At 46.9% G+C, this 18,923-nt stretch overlaps 4 protein-coding genes across 6 annotated transcripts; 3 read left to right on the forward strand and 1 right to left on the reverse strand.

Moving 5' to 3' along the window:
* The first annotated feature begins 344 nt into the window (after positions 1–344).
* On the forward strand, positions 345–1,551 carry LOC105182383 (cytochrome b-c1 complex subunit 7). The gene is made up of 4 exons (XM_011139759.3): positions 345–516; positions 629–679; positions 1,046–1,218; positions 1,309–1,551. The coding sequence occupies exons 1-4, from the start codon at positions 489–491 to the stop codon at positions 1,384–1,386; spliced, it is 330 nt and encodes a 109-aa protein (XP_011138061.1). The 5' UTR covers positions 345–488; the 3' UTR covers positions 1,387–1,551.
* Positions 1,552–4,580: 3,029 nt separating this feature from the next.
* Positions 4,581–8,109, forward strand: NaPi-III (Na[+]-dependent inorganic phosphate cotransporter type III). The gene is made up of 5 exons (XM_011139758.3): positions 4,581–5,133; positions 5,472–5,678; positions 5,757–5,967; positions 6,394–7,100; positions 7,748–8,109. Exons 1-5 carry the CDS (start codon positions 4,930–4,932, stop codon positions 7,976–7,978), a joined length of 1,560 nt encoding a protein of 519 aa, XP_011138060.2. The 5' UTR covers positions 4,581–4,929; the 3' UTR covers positions 7,979–8,109.
* A 168-nt stretch (positions 8,110–8,277) lies between these two features.
* LOC105182413 (EF-hand domain-containing protein 1) lies at positions 8,278–13,138 on the forward strand. 2 transcript variants are annotated; one of them, XM_011139823.3, is made up of 5 exons: positions 8,278–9,062; positions 9,216–9,352; positions 9,942–10,264; positions 10,557–10,999; positions 11,405–13,138. In XM_011139823.3, the coding sequence occupies exons 1-5, from the start codon at positions 9,015–9,017 to the stop codon at positions 12,194–12,196; spliced, it is 1,743 nt and encodes a 580-aa protein (XP_011138125.1). In that variant the 5' UTR covers positions 8,278–9,014; the 3' UTR covers positions 12,197–13,138. The 2 variants fall into 2 exon arrangements, with proteins under 2 accessions (XP_011138125.1, XP_025155555.1); XM_025299770.1 differs by having other exon boundaries at positions 8,278–9,352.
* Ythdf (YTH domain-containing family protein) lies at positions 12,690–17,546 on the reverse strand. 2 transcript variants are annotated; one of them, XM_025299778.1, is made up of 5 exons: positions 17,106–17,546; positions 16,844–16,871; positions 16,546–16,762; positions 14,037–15,793; positions 12,690–13,812 (listed from the first exon to the last, which is right to left on the reverse strand). In XM_025299778.1, coding segments are annotated over exons 3-5 (1,809 nt in total). In that variant the 5' UTR covers positions 16,547–16,762; positions 16,844–16,871; positions 17,106–17,546; the 3' UTR covers positions 12,690–13,761. The 2 variants fall into 2 exon arrangements, with proteins under 2 accessions (XP_025155563.1, XP_025155561.1); XM_025299776.1 differs by lacking the exon at positions 16,546–16,762.
* Between the last annotated feature and the right edge of the window lie 1,377 nt (positions 17,547–18,923).

The following is an 18,923-nucleotide window of genomic DNA, read 5'->3' on the forward strand; positions in this document are numbered from 1 at the left end:
GAAGTTAATCGATCTTTTACGAGGAAAGAGAATCGAACATCGATTCGTCAGTTTCGATATATCTCGCGTTTCTATTCTATGGTCTGTTCTTTTTAGCTGCACTGCGGAACTAGTGCAATAAGTTAGAATGAGACAACTGTATTTTTTCTCACTTTAACTTATTGCACCAGTTCAGTAGTGCAGCTAAAGCCAGCGGCACACGGTGCTTGTTTTCGTGCTGGTTGCTTGCTAGATGAAAATACCACGTTCTGATTGGTACATTTCCGAAGATGGATGGAAATGCACCAATCAGAACGCAGTATTTTCATCCAGCAAGCAATCCAGCACAAAAACAAGCACCGTGTGCCGCTGGCTTAAGAGGAACAGACCGGACTAGATAATCCTGTGCAAGGTGGTGCAAGATTGAGAGAGATAGAGAGAAAGAGCGAGGGAGGTTAATAGCGGTGTGTGAGAATTTTCCTGTTTGTGGAAAACATCGTACATTAAAAATGAGCAAAAAGATGAATCTGCTGATGAGTAAATAATCACACTCAAAGTTCATTTTTAACAATATTCGTTGTGCTTTTGTTTCTTACCCAAGCGGTGTCGAGCAAGACACGGTCTTATATAACGTACTTGGATTTTTCAGATGTCAGCTTCAGGAAATGGTGCTATAATATAAGCGGATTTAATAAATATGGTAATTGAAAGCATCATTTTACATTACAAAGTTGTTTGTAAGTCGATATTAATCGATTGACGGATGTTTCAAACTTAACCTAACGTCATTGATGACAGATCTGATATGTAATGATTCTTAATTGTTTGCGCCATTATTCTATGTTAAACAATGTTTATCGCGTTTCTGGAGCGATATCATATATCAGCTGTTATTTTTTCATTAAACCTGTCCCGTAAATCCAGATAACAGATTTGTACTTAATAGCATTCTAAAGATTCATAAATTCTTGAAGATACTTATAATTCCACAGCAATAAATGTTGTATATAGATTATTATGTTATCATCCTGGGATATTGAATTGTGAAGTTATATTTCTTTTTCAGGTTTAATGAGAGATGACGTTCTTAATGAGACCCTTGATGCGGATATACGGGAAGCATTGAGGCGTCTTCCCAAATGTTTAGTAGATGAACGTAACTTTCGTATAATCAGGGCCATGCAATTGGATGCCCAAAAAAAGATTTTGCCCGAGGAGCAATGGACGAAATACGAAGAAGTCAGTAAATCTTGTCACTGTCTGTTTGATATGTGATGATCAAACTTGTGTATACCCATGGTTTATGTCACTGAGAATATATCTTTGTAGGATGTAATGTACCTTCAGCCATACATTAAGCAGGTGAAAAAAGAGCGCAAAGAGAGAGAATTATGGGATGAATCATAGAATATAGTTTAGCCTAATGATCAACATAGGATGTAACAAATTCATTTGTTCTCTACTGCATAGTTAGTTCCAGTATAATGCAAAAAGCTGGTCTGTGTACACATATATATAGCAAGTATGGAGATAAATGGTAAATAAATTATGTTTTCTTCCTTTGAAAAACAACGATGTTGAGAGACGGCGTCTACTCGAGCAACGTCGGTCTCGATGTTGTTCAAAGCGATGCCTTACATCTTCCATCGCATCTTCCTCGCATCCTCTTCGCATCTTCCTCGCATCACGATCACTTCCTGATCATTCTGACGCAAACAAATCGATAATTACGAAAAGATATGTGGCGGGCGTACCGTCGCAGGTATCGCGGTATGCGTTTTTTCCTGACTGCAGTATACAGCGTATGTATCGCCGATTGTTTCGTGTCTATTTGCGACCTGTTTAGCAAGTCCCTTATGCAAGAAGTTATCGTGCATTGTGATAATTAGACAGTGATAATAATGACAATATGTCGTGCGGGATTCTGAATCATAATTGAAAATAGAAAATGTAAAGCGACGCGAGATGAAGCAGAGCGGAAGTCGCGAGATACTTCCATGTTCGAGATGTACGATGCACTCGTTCACTAAGAATTGTTGGTTGTGCAATTTATGTCATGTGCAATGATTCCCCCCCCCCTCCCCATGTTAAAATCCATTTGCAGTGTTTCAGATGTTGAAAAATAATTGCCGTTGCTTATTTAAAATTTTCTACAATTTAATCTAAAATTTTGCTATATGATACAATTTTTTAAGGCCGATCGAGTCCGCTTCTTTCCCGAACGTAGGAATTATCTCCAAGCCTTGAATTTCTGACATTGATTACTTCCGTTGTTGCTCTGGATTTAACATTATCGTCTGATTATCTCCAACTGATAAGCCAACTCTGATATCCTAACACTAGAAACTAACTACTAACATCCCGCTCCCTGTTTATCCCCTAGTGTATCCATAGCCGGTGGCGTCTCTTCATCCCCTATTATGCATCATGGGGAAGGTCGGACGAAGGCAAGAGGGGAGAGGGCAGTTTCGAATTCGGGAGATTCGACCGTTGCGGTCAGACGGTCGCGCTAGCGAAGATCATGGATTGATTGTCATTGAGCATCCCTCGACAGCTGTATGTGCGGTACGTTTCGCGGGAAGCGAATAGCGGATCAATATTTCACCCCCCACGCGGACCTCGCCGCCGCCGCCGCCGCCACCGCCGCCGCCGCCGACGACGACGACGACGACGACGACGACGACGACGACGACGACGACGACGACGACGACGACGACGACGACGACGACGACGACGACGACGACGACGACGACGACGACGACGACGACGACGACGACGACGACGACGACGACGACAGGCGGCCACCGAAGTTCCTCCACGCCGAGTAATTTCGAGTCGTCTCGCGAGCGAGCGGCGAGAGTGTGGCTGGCACCGCTTCTCTGTGCTGGTGGTAGTGGTGGTGGTGGTGGTGGTGGTGATTCTGCTGCTGCTGCTGCTGCTGCTGCTGGACGCTGCCAAGGTCCTCCTCCTACAAGTGTCTTACCGAGTTCGTTCCTACCCTCCGATGACCCGGCCGCGTGACCATCGACGTGCGAGTAACGTGCTGAAGAACAGGACGCGCACTGGCCAGCACGAAAAATGATTCGGAGCGTGGTAATATTGAGAGTCTCTTTGGCGTCTCAACGTGGAAACTTCGCGACTCCGGCCAGACGTGGCTCCCCGTGGAGCCGGGCGGTCCGGCGAGAATTCATATCCGGGCGTATCGTCGGCGCTTCCGACCGCGACTCAAAGCGGTCGGACCGTGTCCGCGCGGAATGTATGCGCGTCGAAGGTGAAAGTAATTGGCGACCTGTGACATCTTTCATGCATTTATATATTCGCCCCCGGGACTCGCCGAGGAGTCCGTTATCGGCGACGCGGTTGTACTTTGTTCTTCGGAGGGAGTCCTCTTTTTCGAAGGTACGACGGAAGTGTGACGCTCGCTTCCGCGAGCGTCTCGTGCACACGTTCAAGTGCACAGCAAGAGACGCGCTGTGCTTTATCAATCTCCCACGTCGCTATAGATCGGCGATCGAACGTTTCGCGGGGGGATGAGTCAGAGGTCGCGCGTGGAAATTCGCACAGGGTATCGTCGCAGCCGCGATCCTCGACCGCCTTCGCCTTCGAAACTTCCGCGTTGGAAGCGTGTGTGTGAGATTTACTCTTCTTTCCACGGTGTCGGAATTTCGGCGATCCCGAATGCCGCTGTCGACACCAAGGGGTGAGAGAAAGGCTATCGCACGCGATCGAGGGATGACGTAAGAGTAGTCTCGTTGGATTTTCATGGAGGGGATGAAATATCAGTTAGAGTTTAACGATCGGATAATTTCGCCGAGTGCATGCAGCGTACCGTATTCTCAGCCGGCCTTGATCGAATCTCCGCCCTTTCGTAGGAAAAATGTCACAATTTGCGATGATCGATTTTGTGAGGATCCTAACTAATCCGACTGTGGTCGGAAATCTTCACGTTGTCGGATCTTTCTAAATTTTTGCCTTAGATATTCGACTCGAAATCATAGATGATCTTCATTTCGCACGCGTCAATTCTTTTGCATTTTGCATAAGCCGGCTCATCGAGCGATGTACGCGCGGTTTTTTCTTTTCCTTTTCTTCCGAGCACTTTACGAGCGTTGAGACGTGAAACCTCCATTCAACTTCCTTCGCACTTGGTTTCAGATGCGGGGAATACAGCGACCGGCGTGTTTCCATTCGAGGAAAGCGCTGCTAGAGGAGCTCGACGACTCGAAGATCGTGCATCGTAATTTCCATCAGAGGAACAGCACGACGAGCGTAACGAGGATCATTCAGTGACTTTTTCGTTTCCTTTTTTGGGGGTGGGGGAAGTATATTATAACGAGAGAGAGAGAGAGAGAGGAGAGAGAGAGAGAGAGAGAGAGAGAGAGAGAGAGAGAGAGAGAGAGAGAGAAAGAGATAGTTTCGCGTCGACGTTAGTGTGACGACAGATCACGATGTTAGATGAATCAGGTGCTGCGCCAAAACACTACCTCTGCTACATGTACAAAACTACAGAATTGATCGTATTAGGGCTACAATGAAGATATAGATCCATATTATATTATGAAAGAATATATATGTATATATATATTATATATACATTCACTCACATGTATATAGAAAGGATATATTCTGATGGATAAGCGTTTACATTATGTATTGATATAACGTTCTGTACCAGAAGGCTCTTCCTTGATACAAGATTCTCTTGTATTCCGATACCGTATCAATTGTTTTACGGGTGCAACGGAGGAAGAGAAAAAGAGAGGTGGTGATGATGGTGGTGGTGATGGTGGTGAACATCGGTTAAACATGCCTACAAGTTTTCTGGAGGTACAAGTGTTCCGGAGATAGACGGAGCACGTTAGAGCGACGTAACACACCACGTATACAGACACAGACACACGCCATACGCACTCCGGAAGCTCAAGCAGAATAGATCTAAGTTAGGTGAAGATGAGTATACCATACGATGAGAGCTTAATATGGATAGTAGTGATTGGCTTTATAGTCGCATTCGTTCTGGCTTTCGGCATCGGGGCTAACGATGTCGCGAACAGCTTCGGGACGAGCGTCGGTGCCGGGGTACTCACGATATTCCAAGCTTGCATTTTGGCAACGTTCTTCGAAATCGCTGGTGCCGTGTTGATCGGATACAAGGTAAATATATATCGAGAAGTAGAGAACCGTCATGTAGATCAGGTCATTCTGAACAAAAAATTCTTTATCCTTTTTACAAATAAATATGTAAATTTTCAAGTTATTAATTAAAAGAGCCTCTAGATGTGGTCATTTTCAATTATTAATAACTTAATAACTATTGCGATTTTTTCAAAATGGTATCTGACTGGTTTCTTCTCAGTTTGATCCGATTAATCTTCACAATTTTTCCAAAAGATCCCGGACACCCGAATCCCTGTCATCATTTTTTGCTCGAATTGTTTATGGGATGATGAGACATTGCTATGTCACTCGACGACTTGTTTGCCATATTATAGGTCTCCGACACTATGCGCAAGGGTATACTGGACGTCTCGTTGTACGAGGGCCACGAGAAGGAGTTGATGATAGGAGCGTTGTCCAGTCTAGCCGGATCTGCTATCTGGCTACTATTGGCAACTGCGTTACGACTTCCAATTTCCGGTACGCATTCCATTGTTGGTGCTACAGTCGGATTTTCGCTCGTGTGCAGAGGTACCAAGGGGGTTAGTAGTCCTCGCGCGATCCGCGGTGGGATTATGGATGCGCGATGTTCATTATACCCGTTATGCCCAATGTTGCAGGTGAGATGGATAGCTCTCGCCCACATAGCGGCGTCGTGGTTCGCCAGTCCCGTGCTCAGCGGGATCGTGTCCTTTCTAATCTTCTGGCTGCTGAGGAAATCCGTGCTTCGGTCCAGCAAGCCGTTCGAACAGGGTCTCAATATTCTCCCCGTAGCGTACGGTCTCACCATTGCTGTCAATGTTATGTCAATTGCGCTTGACGGACCTAAATGTAAATAGTAGCGTCATCCTAACGTACATCACTGATGGGGTTGGTCATCACAGAACGTTGTTACCGTTGCAAGTTATTTTCTCCGGTAACGACTTGGCAACGGTGTTTTTCTTCTCTTTATTGGCGTGATTACATTCGCTTTTATTTGACAGTAAGTAACAAATACAATGGTTACTTGAAAGAGGAGGAAACTTTGTTGAGGAAAACAGTGGGAATTGTAAGTATAGTCTCGAATAACTATAACGGTAATGAGTTGTGTTTGCTCAGAATGAGTGAAAATAACGATAACATGTGACGGTAACGGAGTTGTATTCTTAAAAAGTGCCTTTTCCAACCTGATCGAAGGATATGAAGTTTCATTAAGGTTTCTTGCACTGTCCTCTTTATTCTCTCGCATCTAAGGTATCTTTATCTTTCTCTTTTCAGTATTAATGTTAGATCAAATGCCGTGGTGGGGTAGTTTGATAGCCGCGTTGCTTCTGGGCTTGGTCGTCGCGGTAATCGTGTACGTGTTCGTGGTGCCATGGCAGAGAACGAGGATATTGCTGGCGATGAGTGATGACCGGGAGAAAGCGGCGACGCACTTGGGCGCCTGCGACAAGAAGGAGACGACGGCGTTGTCGGTGATCACGGAGTCCCCGTGCGGCGGCAACGGGGGCGGCGGCGGCGGCAGCGGCGGCGGCGGCGGCGGCGGCGGCGGCGGCGGCGGCGATGGCAGCAACAGCAACGGCAATGCGAAGGATGTGAAGTTGCGCGGCAACAGCAGCGAGAGCCCGTTGCTGATGGTCGCCCAGGCGGAGGAGGTAGAGAACGCGCAGGCGGACTGCATCGCGGCCGAGGAGGAGCAGCCGGAGGTGTCCAGGTTATTTTCCTTCCTGCAAGTACTCACCGCAGCATTCGGCAGCTTCGCTCATGGCGGTAACGACGTTAGCAACGCGATCGGCCCGCTGATCGCGCTCTGGGCCGTCTACTCGGAAGGCTCGGCTAAGCAGGAAGCTGAAACTCCTATACTTATATTGCTGTACGGCGGCCTAGGTATCTCCACCGGTCTGTGGGTCTGGGGACGCAGGGTGATACAAACCTTGGGCCAGGACCTGGCGCGCATCACCCCCACGACCGGATTTACTATAGAGGTGCGTACCTCAGACTCGACAACTGGACACTTTCGAGGAACCAACTCCTTCCACTCTTCTCCATCTAAATTCAACAATTCAATCTTTCTCTATCATTCTAATACATCTAACACATTATGTTACGCATAAAATGTAATGAATTGCATCTAAAAAATTCGACAGCTAATGCGGAACCGGTAAAACGAGATGAGAAATGTTTGTATCTTGAATTACCATTATTTTCCGTACCGTATCTTTAGCGGTTTAATTAATCAATCAAAAATAAGACTTTCATACAACATTAAAATAAGATAACAATTAAACCTTTATAGAGACAATGAGAATCTACTTTAAGCGGCAGTCTACGTTAATAGTGATTCGGCGATTCTCAACAGCCGCAATTCTCTCCTTATCTCCCTTTGGCACACGCGCGTTCCTTTTTATATTTATAGAGATTACGTGAAATCTGCATTACGTGATATCTCTCGGCCGAGAGAGGCCGAGAAACTCGCGATAATCATGTTTGATTTTACATATTCATCCATTTTAACCGCTCGACTGATAACTGATACGTATATCCGTTCCGCGGAAGTTTTCGACGAGTGAGCTCGATGCTGATCTACATGTCGCCGATATCAAGGTCGATAACTCGGCGCATTTAATCGCAGGTGGGAGCAGCAGTGACGGTCTTGTTGGCAAGTAAGGCTGGTCTACCTGTGTCAACGACGCACTGCAAAGTGGGATCGGTGGTGTGCGTGGGATGGGCGTCCCGCGGCGGCGAGGGGGTGTCGTGGAAACTGTTTCGCAATATCGCGTTCGCGTGGCTGATCACCGTGCCGATGGCTGGCTGCCTATCCGCTGGTTGCATGGCCATTTTCAGAAGAGTCATTAGTTTGTGATCGCGCAGCAGTCACGGCCGACTGACCCCGCCGGCAGACGGGACTGGTGGTTGCTCGTAGCGGTTGCACGAACAACCATCCGAATACTACTGTTGTCAATAAGTCCTGAACAAATAAATGGTCGAACAGAACCGTCCTCTGTCCTGCGTCTGGTCTCCTCCTCTCAAGTTGCATGCGTACGTTTGAGACTCTTATTAGTTTAGTGAAAACACGTACCAACGGTGACATTACATCAACGTTGTTATTTCCTATTCAACAATGCGAGTGCAATGTAATACATGTGCCAGTGTAACATGTAACATACCCGCTAGTTTCAATTTACCTACTTAACAATATAACTGTTGTATAAAAAATGCGTGCGTTTATATAACGTATCATATATATATATATATATATGTATATATATATATAACAGTTACATTGTTGAGAAGGACAATTAACAAGTATGTTACATGTTGAATTGCGTTCGCTGAGGTTACGAGATTATTTCATACAAGCTGGGGGGACAACAGTGACATTGTTTAGCAAAAATTTCTGATATTGCTTACGTTTGCTATTAATTAGTTGTTACGTTTTGCTATTAATTAGTATTTAATTGGAAACTTAGTCGTTACTCTTGAAACTTATCTCACGTGGGACCTAAATTTGAAGCTATCTGAGAGATTCTCAGTTGAGTTGTATAACGATATAATAATGTTACGTTCGTAATTGTAGTTTAACCGAAAAACTCGCATCTATCCCTAAATTGAAATCCACGTATGTGTCACTTGGGACAGGTCCTGAAATAAAGATTGTTAATACCGACATAAGTCATGATTCTTCGTAAGGTTATGCAATGTCTGACAAACAGACTCCGTAGCGATACACGACTCAGAATTAAATCAATATACAGCCGTGTATGTGTCGTTATAGAGATACCTTTTAAACAAAGGTCTCGATATCGAACGAGCCGGCCGCGACACAAGAGCGAGTATGTCACGGCGACGTAGCGAAAAAAAACGTCGTCTTCGAGCCGACGTTCTTTTTGTTATTCATTATGACAAGTTTGCCTCTTCTGCCGGGATACACCTTCCGCGACGTCAGCGTAAGTATCCGAGTAATCGTGCGCCTCTTTGTAATCAGATTCTCTTTGTTTTTTATCGGAGAAGAAGTCGAACGAATTTTTTTTCGTGGTCATCATATTTTTATATTTCGCTGTTCCGATAGCAGATGGTTGACCCTCTCGTCCTTTTATAAGCTTCAGGACTATAAATTGCCGCACAAGCTCGACATTTTAAATGGCTTTCCCGTGGTGCGCGATACCAATTACGGCACCGGAAGGAGGCCGACGGACGTGGCATCGGCTGCACACGCCGAAGTGCCATATCCCGTGGAGTAAGTAATTGCAGACTTTTCTGTTCTGTCAAAGCTTCTTCGAAAAGTGCTCTTTATATCGCGCGCGCGCAAGCGCCAATTCAATTCCCGCATTAAGCACGGAGTGATTACTACGAATTATTCGACTCGATTAAAATAATTGCAATTAATTCTCTATACGTGTTATTTCTTGTTTCTTTTTCCACAGATATTCTTGTAGATCTTCGTTACTTATTTTATCGTTACTCATACTATTTTTCTTTATTATTTTCCGTTTTATATTAATTTTCCGTAGACGATAGAAATTACATACAGAGACAATAGAATAGATTATTTCATAAATGATTTTATCATAAATAAACGTTTCGTAGATATCTCATTAAATCATTAAATTATTTAATCACCATCAGAGAATATTTATTTCCCAATTATTACTCAATTTTATAAATGACGATTTTACGTAGATAAAGCGGAAAGTGGATGATTACCTCACAAAGGCTTATTTCGTGGATAATAGATATTTTATCGAGTCATTTAGTTATGCCATCAAAATAAATAATGACTGTCCCCCCCTCAATCAGAGTCCGTGATGTTGATTGTCTAATCACAGGTACGACCCCTCGTTGACTTACGGCCGGTTGCCTCGCTACGCGTACCGGCAATTCGCGCCGCATCGTGCTGTATTCGCGCAGAAGTGCCTCCGCTTCAAGGCCTTCTTCCGCCAGAGGATCTTCAATTCCCCGGACGAGCGATGTCGCGTCCGGCACGTGAACATCGTCTACTTCCTGGAGGACGACACGGTCTGCGTGATAGAACCTGTGCTGGACAACGCTGGTTTCCAGCAGGGCAAGTTGGTGAGACGCGAGAGGATCCCGAAGAACGGCAAGGGCGATCTGTTCATTTGGAAGGACTTCAACGTCGGCATTGACGTGTGTGAGTTGCTCGTTCGGGAAATATTTATCTCTCGAGAATACAGTAATTGGGAACATTAATTAATCGATCGATTAATTAAATTCCTTTGCTGATCCTCCTCTGCCTCCCTATTGAAGAACGACGTAGAACTTGTTAATTCCAACTGACCGAAAAATCTATTCAGTCAGAAACAATACGAGACGGAAGGGAGTGATAATGTAACAAATCGGAAACTCGTCGAATAGTGTATCGCTGAACGTATCCATCTTTCAATAGTAATGATCCTCGACTGAAGAGAGTACATTCCTCGCAGGCATCTACGGCGTCGTCTACCACATCACCGACTGCGATCCGTTCACCCGGGAATTCCTGACGAGCCAAGGCGTAGACGTCGGCCAGGGGGAGCCCGCTCCCGCGAATCCTTACACGAAGCAGCGCGAGTTGCGGACGATCGCCTCGAGCGAGGTGGTCGAGGACTCTAGGCGACGCTTCCTCGAGTACGATAGGATGGTGCTGTCTTTCGACGCTACGTGGAATGACGATCGTTATCGGCTCATGTACTTCTTGTCGGACGACACCATGGCGATCAGCGAGATTCGCGAGCCCAACAACGGCAAGGATCCCTTGGGGCTGCTGCTGAAGCGAATGCGGGTGCCCAAGGATTGGAGGAACCTGCCGCCGTCTTGGCAGCCGAGCGTCCGCGCGGAACGCGGGGATCCCGAGAACGTGGAGTACTACACGCCACGAGACTTCCGAGTAAGACGGCTCTCGGGCCTCTTCGCTGCAAACGAATATTGCAAATTTGACTGAATTGAATAGCAACTCGTCAGCGTCGCGCTCGTTATTCGGTGAAAGAAGTAACGCCATCGCGATAACTCATTGTCGTAACTCAAGGAGTAACAACCTCCGTTACTTTGTCCACCAAATTGAGAAGACGTTTCTTCGCATCTTGCTAATTAACGGCAAAGGTGACTACTGCACCGTCTACGTCACCGTTACCGTTCAGCCGTTCGCAAGGTGCGATCGTGCTATCAACGATCGAGAATCACGCCGTTACCACAGGTCGTCGTTGAGAGAAATTAACTTGCAGCGGAGTTGTATGCTTCCTGTTTCCTAAATAACGCGCTCGAAATCGGAAATGACCACAGATCCTTTCCGCAGGTGGGCGAAAAGGTCCTGGTGCTCGGCCGATGCTTCCTGCTGCACGACTGCGACGCGTTCACGCGCAATTATTACTCCGACATGCTGAGGACGCCGCAGCCGAGCGCGATTCCGTTGCCACTGAAGATAGAGGGGCCGGCGGTGAGGTACGTGATGCCGCCTCACATCGACTTCGGCAGCCCCGAGGACACGTACGCCAGCTGCCTGTCGTTCATACCCAAGCCACCGAGGAGGAACGTGATCCGTCAATTGGCCAACTTCCCGAAGAAGCTGCGCTACTCCGCCCGGATGGACGCCGCGCACCCGGAGGACGAGGAGCGTGACTTCGTGCTGATGTACAACCTGAGCGACGGCACCGTTCAGATCAGCGAGCTGGAGAAGCGCAATTCCGGCCGGCGCGAGGGTAGCTTCCTATCTTCGAGGCTGATCCCGAAGCTGAGGCCGGCCACCGGCAAGGACGATCCGCTGTACTACACGCCGGAGGACCTCTTCATCGGCGCGCGCATAAACGTCTTCAATCATCGCTTCGTCATCACCGGCGCCGATCTGTTCGTGTACCGCTACGTCGAGGCGAATCGCGACAAGTTCTGCGAGGAGGTGCGCGAGAACCTGCGGGATTACTTCCGGCAGCAGGGGCTGCTTCGAGACGAGCACGTGACGGATGTGGCGGAAGCCGATAATAGAGCGCAAGAGGCGGAGGATAAGCGGCGAGAGGGAGCAGTCGCGGTAACCAGCGAGGATCGCGTCGATGCGAGCGAACGACGCGTGTGCGAATTCGACGCGAATAGCTGATGTTGATTTGATCGATCGATCGATCGGATGCGCGAACGCGACGCCAATGTCCAGTGCCGATCGGCCTATTATTGATTTATTATTGTTCATAAAATTACCGATCATTCCCCCATGTCGTTCAAGCGGAGATCGCAATGCTCTACGCAGAACGATTCTGAAAATGACAATAAACTTGGCAAGTTCTCGAAAGGATTTCAAGTGATGACGTTTACTTGAGTTTTTGTCTAAAAAAGAAGAAAAAAAAAAAGAGATTTATTCCTTGGCATTCCTCGGACGAGAATGCATTCTGAACAATAATAAATTTTACAAGTTCTCGAAAGAAATTTCAGGTGACGCGAGATGTCCGCTCGAATCTTCACTGAGAAGAGAAATCTACGCCGTGTCGTTCGCTCGAGAATGACTCAGAATCGCTCTGCTTCGTTATAACGATGTTGCGTCGCCCCGCGAAGGATACATCGTAAAAGTAAAAAGAAGTAGAGAACAGAGAGATGCGTTTAACAATAAGAATCATCATGAAATTTCATCAAATGGTACAATAATAATAATAATAATAATAATAATAATAATAATAATTATCGTCGTCATCGTGTACATTACAGTAGATTAATTGCAGTATTATTCACTTCGTTATATTATCCTCAACTCATTATTTCTCTGTAGTTCATGAATAATATAATAATAGATATATTCGTAATAGAGATATAGAATACGCGCTAAAATAAACGCCGGTAATCTTGTTTTTTTTTTCTGTATAATTCTTCGTGAAGCATGATGGTTATAAATACAACTGAAAACGTTGTAACAAGCCCCTGCACCTTATTAACAATTTAAGGGGGGATTCGATTCCTCTCGTAGCTGCAGGCACCAGATTAAATGTTCATCGGTGTTGGAAACTATAACCGATCCAAATGACACTTGCTTACAATAAAGTGTTCTCGCATAGATTTTTTTTCTCATTTTCAACAAAAGTTTAAGCATTTTATTACATTAGGATTAGTCCACATGTTACAGTTTCCTCTTTTTTTTTTTCCTTTTTCGTCCTTCTCTATTATTAACGCGTCTCATTTTCTTCCTTCTTCCTCCTTCATTCCGCCTCTTTCTCACCGTTTCTTTCTTTCTTTCTTTCTCTGTCTCCTGTCTGCGTTCTACCTGTTCCGCTTTATTATTTGTACGTTTAAGAAACACCATTCGATGAATAGCACGCAACACCACACTATACGCTTTTGTTTCTTTTCTTTAGCGATCGTCAGCGAGTTTAGCCAAATATTCTTCGAGATAGCGTATCATCATCTTCTCCTTCGTTTCTCATAATAGTTGCGGTTACATATTATTTACGATGATGTCGACGCGCGACGCTAGTTATCTCATACGGATTAATCATTTTTAAACGTAAGAACAACGCGGTCTCGACGACGAAAGTTCGGTCACATCAGGAAAATCAGAAGCCCATCGCGGATCCGGGAAAGCAAAGGTAGTAAGTGGTAGGACGTGATGATTAGTCGCAGCGTGCTTCCTTTACGTCGATCATTCTCGTCCATGTCGTGACGTTTCTGCGATACCCAACGCTACTGGCGCGAACCTCCTCTGCCGCCGCGACCACGAGTACCATCGCGTTCCTGCAACGAAAGGAAACATTTCATTAGCCGGCGATTAATGATCGTTATCTGCTTAGACAGCGCTCGAGTGTTATCTCTCATTCGATCGTTTCCATTTGTTTGCGTCTACAAAGCCTCCTCGCGATAACGCGACTTCACTTGGGGAATAAAAAGAGAGGAGTGCATTCTTATCACCGGGTGATTAATGAAACTCGAAACTCGTCTCGAACCTTGTCGATCTATACCTTGCGCTGATGCAGGTGAGGTTGATGACCATGCTGATGATGATCTCTGGGCAAGTCCGTGGCGTGACCTCTGTTCCTGTGATTGGTGGAAGGATGGTGATGCTGTATGGCACTGCTCGGCGCCTTACGCTGGTCCTCCTCGGCTTGCCTGCGCTCATAATGCCCGAAGTCGTCGAAGATACTGGTGGAGTGGCGATAGGTATGCAGGATACGCAACACTGTGACGCCCTTGACGTGCGGCACCTCCTGCGCATCCCGCGAATTGGTCACCGGTTTGTTCTCATTGTTCTCTAGCTTAATGTGTCGCAGTTGCACATTAGGAACGTCCTTCACGTAAATCCAACGTACGCGGAACTGACCCTTCCATTTGTCCTGCGACCAAACACTACTGTTACACTGATAATCGACAGGCGACACCATCTGCGCCATGCCGCAGAAGTGACCGGACCCGTTGACGGAGAAGAACAGATAGAGGGGCGCGCCCTCGCGACTCGCCTCCCGATAAGCCTGGTCCAGCCGCTTGTTACCGTGCTCCGTACTGCACCAAATTTCGTACTTGATCGAACGGTGTATATCATCTTCCGAGTAGGATTTGATAACGAAGAACCTGGCGCCAGGCGCGGTCTGATCGAATTCCACGGGGTTGTAGTCATTTTTCACCTTCAGCTCATCGAGCACCGGATGCGATTGGCTTTGCGCGAGCTGTTGCTGCTGCTGCTGCTGCTGCTGCTGCTGCTGCTGCTGCTGCTGCTGCTGTTGTTGTTGTTGGTGCTGCTGCTGCTGCTGTTGTTGCTGTTGCTGCTGATGATGCTGCTGCTGCTGTTGGTGCTGTTGATGCTGCGACTGCGGCGGCATATGAATTTGCGTTTGCGGCGGCGGCGGGGTCGCCGCCGTCGGTTGCCGGTTCCAGCACGGGGGCGGCGGCGGCGGTCTCTGCTGCCTCTGGACGGGCGGTGGCGGCGGCGGGATTGGCGGTTGCACCTGCGGCGGTGGCGGCGCCGTTGGTGGCGGCGGCGCGGAAGACTTGCCCTCGCCCCACGTGCCGATGTCCATGTTGTGCTTGCCCGGCACTATCGGCGGCGGGGGCATGCCCGCCTTCTTTTTCATACCCTGCGTGGACGACAACGGCGGCACCGGCTTCGCTGGCTGACTAGCCACGCTAGCCCAAGTGATCTTACGTGGTTCCTTCGGCTCCGGCTTGAGCTGTTGCTGAGCTACGGCAGCCGCGGCAGCGGAGTGCTGCGGATCCTGCCTCGGCAGCTCGCCGGTGCTACCGATCGACAGGCTCTGCATGCTCTGCTCGATAGTCTTGATGTCGGTGCTGCTTGGCGTGGTATAGCTCTCATTACCGCGCGGGTAATAGTCCTCGTACTTGGTTCTCCTGGGTGTGCCCCAGGCGCTGAAGTCGCCATTACCGTGGAAATAGTTAAACTGCGGCTGGCCGAACGCGCTGAAGCCGCCGCCGGCGCTCGCTGAGAACATACCGTCCATGCCGTACGCGTCATGACCTATTTGACCGCCGTAGCCGGACAGAAAGGCCACCGGGTCCGTGCCGTTCGACCACGTGCCATCTCCGAAGGCCTGATAAGGAAACGAAGTGCTGGCGTAGTACGGGTTGTACGGATCACCGGCGCCGATTGGATAACTCGAGTGATGCTGAGCATTGTTACCACCTCGCCACGAGTCGAAGCCGGTGTCTTCGCCAGCGGCATGCTCCGTCTGCTGTTGCTGCTGGTGTTCCTTAGGGCCATTGCTCACTGTACCAAACAGAACTCTGTGTTTATTTGGTTGCAGCTTGAAAGAAGCGGAGAGAAAGAGAGAGGTAGAGAAGATATTTGGGCGCATTTTACATGCATACAGTTTAAAAGGACAATCTATGGGGAAACAAGAGATAAAGATAGAACAAGAGATAGAGATAGAGATAGATAGATAGATAGAGAGAGAGAGAGAGAGAGAGAGAGAGAGAGAGAGAGAGAGAGAGAGAGAGAGAGGGAGAATGGGATGTGATTTTGATCTTGTGAATGTTGAATTAGCAAATGTCGGGAGATATTGTGTGATGTGATTGTAGATTTGATTGTAGACATACTATAACATCAACAAGCAAATTTGACAGAAATTTGTTATTACCTTTGCAGAAAATTATATTACACATATGTTAGGTAACTCACACAGGGAGTGTGAACGCGAGTTTATAAATGTATACAACATATATCTTTTTGAATTTGGCGTGTCTCGATGGATCAACATACTGTCAAGTCCCAACAGTAAGATTAAGTTTACTCTAAAATGCACTTAATCTATGAATGATAATTCTAATCTTTTTTTATCAATCAGACGCAAGATTAATTTCTTCTCGATCACATGTCTTCTATGTCCTTGAGGTTCTATGAATCAGGAATTTTGTATTTAACATATATACAATTGCATATCTCCGAAGCTCATACATCAGACTGGGTAGTGAAGATTGATGATCGCTGAATAAAAATTGAAATTAGATGAATCAATTTACTTCAATCTTTGCTTGCATTGTCCGAATTAGTCAAGTTCCAATCTTCAGTCTTCGATCTTCAGTTTATAGCCCATTATCCTCAATCCTCAATCTCCAAATACCTGATCTGATATCTCTTGACTTGACACACGAGAATCAATCAATGTCATTTCATGCGTCCAACTCGCGACGACACCTGCTCTCCCCTTGCATTCAACACGTGCGTCCCGTGCCAGCACTAAGTACCGAAATGTGTTGACGTGCACGTCGAAAGAAAGAGAATCAGTAATCAGATGCATACTCGACTTTCGATACTCACCTTGATTGCCGGTTTGTCCTTTCATCCGCTGCATGCCGTCGCATGAAAAAACATACAAAATTTAGAAGGGCAGCCCTCTCGGTGACGTGACGGGAGAGCGCGTACGCGGAGGGGAAAAGGGGGAGAAAGTATATGGTGTCTGCCGTATGCAGACGCGTGCGGCGACGACGACGGTGGTGGTGGTGGTGGTGGTGGTGGTGGTGGTAGTAGTGATGGTTGTAGTGGTGATGGTGGAGTAACGTAGTCAACACAACACACTGACCTGGTTTGAGACAGCGCCTGACAATCCAGTTGACATAACCTGTGTCGCGTGGCCTGCGTATCGTCGTCGTCGTCGTCGTCGTCGACGTTTTCGTCGTCGTAATCGTCCTTATCGTTGTCGTTGTCGTTGTCGTCGTCGTCGTCGTCGTCGTCGTAGCTGTCGTAGCTGTCGTCGTCGTCGTCGTCGGCGGCGAGCGTCGAGCGACGGCGGCGCCCGTGTCGTCGGTCGGTAGAACCGGGGTGCGGATTTAGACGGCTCGTGTCAGCACCGGCTACGAAAGGACGGGCGGAGGGGAGGAGGGGGAACGTAGCGCGCGATTACATACAGTTAACAGCGGCAGCGGCGGCGGCCGACGTGCAACGGCGGCCCGTCGGCTGTCTTTCTCTCTCTTTCTTTTCTTCTCTGTCTCTCTTTCTCTCTCTCTCTCTCTCTCTGTCTGTCTCTCTTTCTCTCTCTCTCTCTCTCTCTCTCTCTCTCTCTCTCTCTCTCTCTCTCTCTCTCTCTCTCTCTCTCTGTACACTCTCGCGCGCGGAGCACTGTAACGAACGCGCCAACACACACTTCCGCGATCTCTCTCGTGAGCGCGCAGCGAACTCTCGGGGGCGACCCTGCGCGCTCTCCACTCTCCGCACAATCTCACACTACGTGGCCGTCCCTGTGTCCTGTCCGGATGCGAACACCGCCGAGCTGACCGCGCACCGACAATGTCCTCGGCCCGCTCGCGAGAGTCCCAGGACGTTCGCTGCTGTCCCGCTGGCCGGAATCACCCGCGAACGAATTCACCGTACCGAATTCCTTCGTCGGCTTCGAGCAATAACTACGTGACGTGCACTGACCTCTCTTATGTGCTGGCAGGCGCGCCAACCGGCCGATTATGTCTTGGACGCGATGGAAGTCTTGAAGAATTTCCCCTAGGCCGAATCTCGTAGTAGAAAGAAACCTGCTGAGAACGGCCATTTTCCCGTAATATTATCTTGAAGTGCTTCTATGTCCATTTTACGGATGTGAACTACGTAGTCAATATCCATTCTTTTTCTCAGAGGGTAAAAGGTAATGTCCACGATTTTGTGATTTTGTTGTTATTGATTGCTGTGTCCGTGAATGGACATATTACAAAGACAAAAACGGACAATCAACCTCTATCTCTGTCTCATCATCAGCACGATTAATTGATCTAATTCGCTCATTGCACAGCACAAAATAGAAAGTTATGGACATTACCTTATCTTACCTACTGAGAAAAATAACGAACATTGGCTATGTAGTTTATGTTCGTAAAATGGACCTAGGCCACTCTCAGCTCTTTTGTGAGTTACTAGAATAACTAGAAACGAACATTGCGGGTTTGGGGTGCAGACCTAGGACATTTTGGTGACGTTTTTGACGCTGAGCGGATTGCATTTTTATGCGTTGTACATATCCGCTTTACTGGTTATATGCAATAGTATTTGCATTTTTGGAAAATCTGGAAAAATAATCCATGACATTATGCTGTCGCGTTACACAACCATGAGACATTCGGTTTCTAAGGATTTTTAAGGGGTTAAGATTAATATTTTGAAGAAATTGCAATTTTTTTAAATTACTTTTTGATACTTTCAACTTGATGTGATCTTTTAATACGCTTTATTAACAATTTTAAAAGAAATTTTGAATATCTTGAACCATTTCTTGCAATATTGATACGCAATAAAGAAAATGATAAAACTAAATTTTCTAAGGAAAATTATTATATTTTTATATCACGGAAATTTAATTTTAGTGACACACACATAATATATAATTTCAATTTGAAAGACATAATCGACTTATATATAA

The sequence above is a fragment of the Harpegnathos saltator genome, unplaced genomic scaffold (genome assembly GCF_003227715.2).
Source record: "Harpegnathos saltator strain DR-91 unplaced genomic scaffold, Hsal_v8.6 scaffold104, whole genome shotgun sequence".
Classification (NCBI taxonomy): domain Eukaryota; kingdom Metazoa; phylum Arthropoda; class Insecta; order Hymenoptera; family Formicidae; genus Harpegnathos; species Harpegnathos saltator.